The following is a 6,213-nucleotide window of genomic DNA, read 5'->3' on the forward strand; positions in this document are numbered from 1 at the left end:
CAGCCATTTTTTGCTTCCTGAAGCCCTCCCCCATCTCATTTTTGTGAAAAACGAGGTGTTTTTTTGCAAAAATGGGAGCGTTTTTGCCTTTCCCCAGCTCCCAGGAGTACTCCGCAGGCTTCAGTAGGGCTGGGGGGAGGCAAAAACACCTCCATTTTTGCAGAAAACACCCCATTTTTCACAAAAACTGTGGTCTTTTTGCCTTCCCCCAGCCCTGCTGAAGCCTGCAGAGTGCTCCTGGGGGCCGGGGAGAACAAACACTTTTTTTTTCTTACTTACCTCTTCAAAATCTTGATGCATGTTATACAACGGTACGTCTTATAGTCCGAAAAATACAGTACACTCTTTTAACATACCCCAGAGTATAGAAAAACCAAATCATTGCACATTCTTCCCCAACCTAGCAAAATCCAGAACTGTGGGGAGGACACCTTTTCTAAGAGGGACCAAACACTGGATTTCCAAGGATCACAGTCCTGTAACATCATGGCTGGCCAAGGCCACTGCATATGAGGACTGTTGCCTTTATCTCCTGGGTCTACATTTCCTCATAGAATGCCATGTCTGGGTATATAAACTATCAGGATGGTCTAAAAGATATGTGATATATTTATCTGCTATCAGATTAACCGTGTGTGTGATCCAATTTTGTTTTTCTGTTGCTCATCTCTGACAAAACCCAGGCTTTTAAAATCTCATCCATTTGAATGCTTAAATTAGCCTACATTGTTCCCACAATGAATAGAATTCAATGTTTCAATTACAGGCAATTTTGGATTCTCTTGCCTTAAATTATCTTCAGGCTGATAAGTCAATCAAAATAAGTAACTTCTTCATGAACAAATACATACATAGAAATATAAGATTGAAATTCTTACCTGGAAGAAGTCAAACAGAATAAAACTTTTTATAACTGAACAACATTGTTCACATTTGGAAATCAGTTGTTGTGTTTCCACACTTCTGAACAGATTTGTAAAGCTCATACTACCAAACTCAGTGTGAATCTTTTCACTTACTTCATTGTATGAAAGTTATCACCTTATGGATTCATCCAATACTAATCAGATATGTAGCTCTTTCAAAATATTAATTAAGAAAAAAATGCAAACATCCATGCTGACCTCCTTATAGCGTGATAAACACTCTTCGAATTTTGTTACAAACCCCACATTTTAAAAATGGTATAAATAATTTGTAATCAGAACATAGACCTATTCCTTATAGAAAAATAGGTTTATTGAATAGTTGCATGATTGGACATGAAAGAAACATTTATTTATTTCATTTTTTTTACAATGAGTAGCCTCAAATAAAAAAAATGATGCTTCCTTATTATTCATAAAATAAGAATCTAAAAAAATCAGTGGAAAATTCAAGGCAATGTTTTATTCTGATCTACTCTTAATTTGGTTTCTGCTTTTCCCCAGTTCCCTACAACTCTTTGTGTGTGTGTGGGTGCGTGCGTGCGCGGGGGGGGGGGGGGGGGGTGTCGCATTTTGTCCTTAAATTTCCTAACTTGGACTTTGCTCTACTACTCCAAGCATTTCAGATCTAAAAGAACACAGCAAAGTTAGCAGTGAAGGTTAGATCCACATCATGCATCAAGTGAAATAAAAGAAGGAAAACAAGAGGGGGAAAAAATAAAACCAAAAAGGAATCTGAGCCCATCTAGTTGCTTCCGAGGGCTTCCTCAGTAGTTTGCATAGCGTTCATTTTCCAGCTCACTCAACACATTCCTTTTCTTGCCAGGCGTCCCAGCCCCGACGTCAGTGCGAGGGTACGTTTGCAACTTGTGCAATTCTTGAGACAGTTTGCCCAGCACACAAGTGCTCAGGTTGGCACAACGTTTGGCAATGGGTCTATCCAAGCTGCAAAGGGGGAAAAACATGCCGAACAAAGTAACCGGGAGAGGGAGAAAAAGGAAAGCAAGAAGAAAACACGTGCGTCGTCATGCCTTATCCCCTCCCACTTCCCCGCGTCCCACCCCAACCCCCACCCGCTCAAAAAAGAACTCCTCCCGAGCCTTTTATTCAATACAAGCCCATTTCGATGCCGTGCCTTGAGGCGCAAGCCCCATGCAATGTCAATCCGAAGAACCATCGGAGCAGCGGGTAGGAGGCGCAAGTGAGCCATTGCCCGGTCAAGCAAACGAGTTAGAGGGGGGGGGAATGGGGGGCGTTGCGACTGTTAGCAATTCCGGGGGTGGGGAGGGCATTGCATGCGTCGCTGGGGCTCAACCATTCCTCATGCTTCACCAGGGGAGTTCAGTAGGAAACCGCAGGTGCAATTGGAAGCCTGGGCTGGTTAGGGAAGGGGGCGCTACGTGCAAAGAACCGCTTTCCTTCTCCAAGTCAAAAGGCCTCCACGCTCTCTGCTGCCTCTCTCTCTCTCTTTCTCTTTGTCTGTCTGTCTGTTTGTCTATCTCTCCCCCCCCCCCGTCTGTCTGTCGTCTCTCTCTCTTTCCCTCCCTCCCTCCCTCCCACACGGGCACTAAGTCTGAGTTCGGCGGGCTCGGTTCTTAAGGAAGCGGGAGTGGGGAGGTGGGGTGGCGGGACAAAAGGGAACACATCCAAGACCTACCTTCTTGCTCTCCCATTTTATCAACATCCCTCCTCTTTGCACTTCAAAGCCTTCCTTGTGCATGTGTCTGCATATACGTGTGTGTGTGTATATATACATAGATACGTAAGTATTGCATATCCATGGTCAGCCAATGGATAAATGGATATACTTCAGTAAAGTTGGCGAGCAAAATGAGCGGGTGAAGCGAGGCCCACCACTCGGATAGCCTGCCCCAGGTGGTTGCAAGGCGCCCGCCCGGTCAGATATCGTGGAAGGGCATCCTCGAGAAGCAAACTATGCCCACCACGGAGGCGCTCGGAGGTACACCCCTCCCCCAGCTTGGCGTCCGAGAGGGAGACGTGGGAAGAAGGCAACGGTGCTTTGGAAGCTCCTTACCTACTGCCTTCGCTGCCCTGATCCGGGTCTTCCGCGGTCATCTGGACGTATTCCTTCACCAGGGCGTTGAGTAACCTCCGAGCTTCGTAGTCCCCCAGGGCGCCTCGGTCGGTGACGGGCTCGAAGCCCCCTCTGCATGAAGACAAGTGCGCCCTGAAAGCAGCCGCTTTCCTGGGAGCAGCGCTTCTCCTTTCCCCCAGGCAGCCTGGGTGGGATCAGGGGCGGGAAGGAGCGGCTTTTCCAGCCAGCGCCCGCCAGCCATCCCTCCTCTTCTCCCGGGGTTGGCGTGGAGTGCGACTCGCATCTCCCCCAACCAAGACTGGGGAGAAGGGGGGTTACGAATACTGCTGCCCGGTGTATTTTGAGGGGCTTCGGAAAGGGGAAGGCTGGCCGAGCCCTCCGTTTGCTTGGCTAGGGGAAGAAAATCACAAGGCGGCCAACGGATTGTGCTTTTGCTTGCTTTCTGCTTACATGCTTGCGCAATTTCTACTCCGCTTTCTACTTTTAGCCTCGCCGCCCTGGAGGCGAGGCAAGTCGCCATCGAGCTGATGCTTTTGCAATTAAAAAGGAAGCCGGGGAGCACCAATGCTTTAAAAGCTGGTTAGTAATCCGGCCGATTGGTCCCCACACGGAACCAAATCAGCGCCTGCCGAGCGCCCTAAACCCTTCTTCTTTTGCCCTCTCCTAACCAAGCGCCTTCCCGTCGGAGGACTTGCTTCGCTCCGCGCCCCCGCCGGGAGGGAACTTGGAGACTCTCCTCCCGAGAGCCTGTAGGTAAGTCCGCTGTCGGCCGCTTCTTACCTGAGCGGGATGGCCTGGCCGTTCTCCATCTGGCAGGCCACCAAAGCGTAAACGGCGAGGAGTGAGGAGATCTTCAGCACAGCCATGGTCTCTTCTCTCTCTCTCTCTGCAAGAAAGGCTCAGTTTCAACTGAGGAGCCACTTTGCAGCCTCTGCGGGCCTGCCTGTTTCCCCACTGCCTATTTAGGATGCGACCCCATCGGCCAGCATCCCAAATGACCCGAATAGGATTCCCTTCTGAAGGAGAAAGCATATGGCTGGCTGTGGTAAATCCAAGAAACAGCGAGCATCCTTCCCGGGCAAAATGTTATGCATAGGACCAGGCTGGCCTAAAGTGAGGATTCTCTGAGGGTAATAAATTAATCCGTTAATTATGCGCGTAAAGTATTTGCAGAGGATTTACCGGTCTCTTAATATCCACTTAGGAATTCTGAGGGCTTCGGCAGCATTCTATCTATATGGACTATCGAAACTGGGCAGAAGCAACTCAGAACATCGGTGCCAAAAGAGGAGAACCAAAAATAGAACCTTTCTTAAAGAAAACTAATCAAAGTGGCGAAATTAAACGAGAGATGCCTCGTTTTGAAGCAAAAATAAAAAGAACAGCTAAAACAAGTGGACCTCTGAAAAACGTGGTAAGGCAGTGCTGAAAAATCGGAGTTTGACTCATTTATATACTGGGAAATAAATATATTATTTATTTTGTAAAATACAGAAATAATCGTGCACACAATTATAAGTTGTTTTTCCACATATGATTTCTTTCTCCCCCTCCCCTTCGGGTCAAGCATTTTCATATAGTCAACCTTTTAAAAATGTTGACTATATAGCATCTCCATAAATATTTATTTCCGACACTCTTGAATTTTCCTATGTCCAGCCTTTTTGACAGTGCATCCCTGACCTCAAAGCCTCTGTATAAGCCTAACATACAGACACTCCCAGAGGTTCATCTTAAATTCTTCCTCATTTAGATTTTTCTCTTGCAAAGAAATCTATAAGGAAGTTCCGGATGCTATGAGATACTACTGTCTCAGGGAGAGGGGAGGGGGGGCATGGAGACAGAACAATGCTTTAAAAGGTATTTTAAATTAATATATATTACCTTGATTAGACCAATCTTTAAGATAACTCTTGTTTTTTTTTTTTTTTTTTTTAAAAAGAGGTAAGTCACACATTGAAATTAAATGCATCTTTAAGGAGTTTTCTCCAGCAAAATAAAAGCTGTCTTTTTTTGCAAAGAAATTTTGCTTAAAATTTGCAGGATGAACCCTTTCCTCTTATTCACTAACATCTTCAATTGCTAATTCTTATTTTTAAAAAATCCAGAAAGGATTAATTATGCTGTCTATTCCAAAAACCAGACAAGAAGACTAGCATCCTTGAAATGTAAAACTCAGGAATACAGGACACTCACAGCTTTCAAGCTGCTGCGACACTCTCTACAGATCTGGGAGTAAATCATCCTGGATTCAATAAGACATTAAAGAAAGCATGGCCAGGATTTCTGCTCCTGGAGTTGTATGATTGCTGTGAGGCTGCTGTAGTAAAGAAGGGCTTACCTTCAAATGCGAGCCTTCTTAAGGAAGAGTGAAACTTAGTGGAGGTTTCCTCGGTGTGATTTTCAGAGTTGTGGTGGTCTTCAATGGTCAACGACCCCTTTTTATACATATCACCAGGACAGAAATGTGTAGGCGTTCAACGAACACTGACTCGCCAATCAGCACCTCCTTTATCACTATAAAACCAATCCACGACTGACCACAAAACTCCCAACTCCCGAATTACGTCATTCCCAGTCACTGGGTATTCCATTCACAAAAAAATTGCCAGTCATTTAGACACATCCGATAGGTTTATTTGCATTTAGGTCACTGAATGACTGGGGGTGGGGGGAGATGGGGGGGGCAGGAAGAGGCATAGAAAACGATTAATGAAGTGTAAGGGAGATCGCCCCAAGTGATTAATAATATTTAGACCTCCCCCATTGTCTTTTATCCCTCCAAGATCTCCCGAATCTTTTTTAATGAATAAACTCAAAAGAGCAGGATATTTACTTATTAGAGGCGACATCTACTGCAAAAAGTGCTGCATTGCAGAAAAAAAGAACTTTGGTTGGCATACATGCTTTCTCAACTTTGCATCTTAGCATTGGCCCTAGCAGTGCAAGGCGACAATCCCTTTTTGAACCTTAATTATTGATTTCAGAGTCAGAGAGATGCACTATCTCCTCTCCGCACAGAGTCTTGGGGGTGGGGGTTAATATTAAATTCAGGTGCCTTTACTATGCTGGGTAGCTTAAACTTTCTCCTAATTAGTCGGAATTGGGACTAATGGAATGCAATGCCCAGGTAAGGATGCTTAAGGTTCCTACTACCATTGTGGCATGGAGGACAAAGGGTGATGTCTGTTTAGAAGAGCCTGACCAATCACATCTCCTTCCGATGTGTCA

At 45.5% G+C, this 6,213-nt stretch overlaps 1 protein-coding gene and 1 long non-coding RNA gene across 2 annotated transcripts; one reads left to right on the top strand and one right to left on the bottom strand.

Annotated features, from left to right (window-relative positions):
• Positions 1-280: 280 nt before the first annotated feature.
• LOC116514481 (calcitonin-like) lies at positions 281-4,133 on the bottom strand. Its single transcript, XM_032226067.1, has 3 exons — positions 3,763-4,133; positions 2,962-3,093; positions 281-1,871 (listed from the first exon to the last, which is right to left on the bottom strand). Exons 1-3 carry the CDS (start codon positions 3,846-3,848, stop codon positions 1,694-1,696), a joined length of 396 nt encoding a protein of 131 aa, XP_032081958.1. The 5' UTR covers positions 3,849-4,133; the 3' UTR covers positions 281-1,693.
• LOC116514497 lies at positions 3,078-4,909 on the top strand. Its single transcript, XR_004256135.1, has 2 exons — positions 3,078-3,735; positions 4,187-4,909. It is a non-coding gene; the product is annotated as an uncharacterized LOC116514497 (long non-coding RNA).
• The last annotated feature ends 1,304 nt before the right edge of the window (positions 4,910-6,213 follow it).

The sequence above is a fragment of the Thamnophis elegans genome, chromosome 1, assembly GCF_009769535.1.
Source record: "Thamnophis elegans isolate rThaEle1 chromosome 1, rThaEle1.pri, whole genome shotgun sequence".
NCBI lineage: Eukaryota > Metazoa > Chordata > Lepidosauria > Squamata > Colubridae > Thamnophis > Thamnophis elegans.

Bases quoted from the DNA above. Each gene is read 5' to 3' on its own strand.
- LOC116514481 (XM_032226067.1), bottom strand. From the start codon at position 3,848: ATGGCTGTGCTGAAGATCTCCTCACTCCTCGCCGTTTACGCTTTGGTG. The intron at 3,094-3,762 runs GTAAGAAGCGGC...GTCTTCATGCAG, and splicing joins GGCCAGGCCATCCCGCTCAG to AGGGGGCTTCGAGCCCGTCA. The intron at 1,872-2,961 runs GTAAGGAGCTTC...CCCCCTTTGCAG, and splicing joins CAGGGCAGCGAAGGCAGTAG to CTTGGATAGACCCATTGCCA.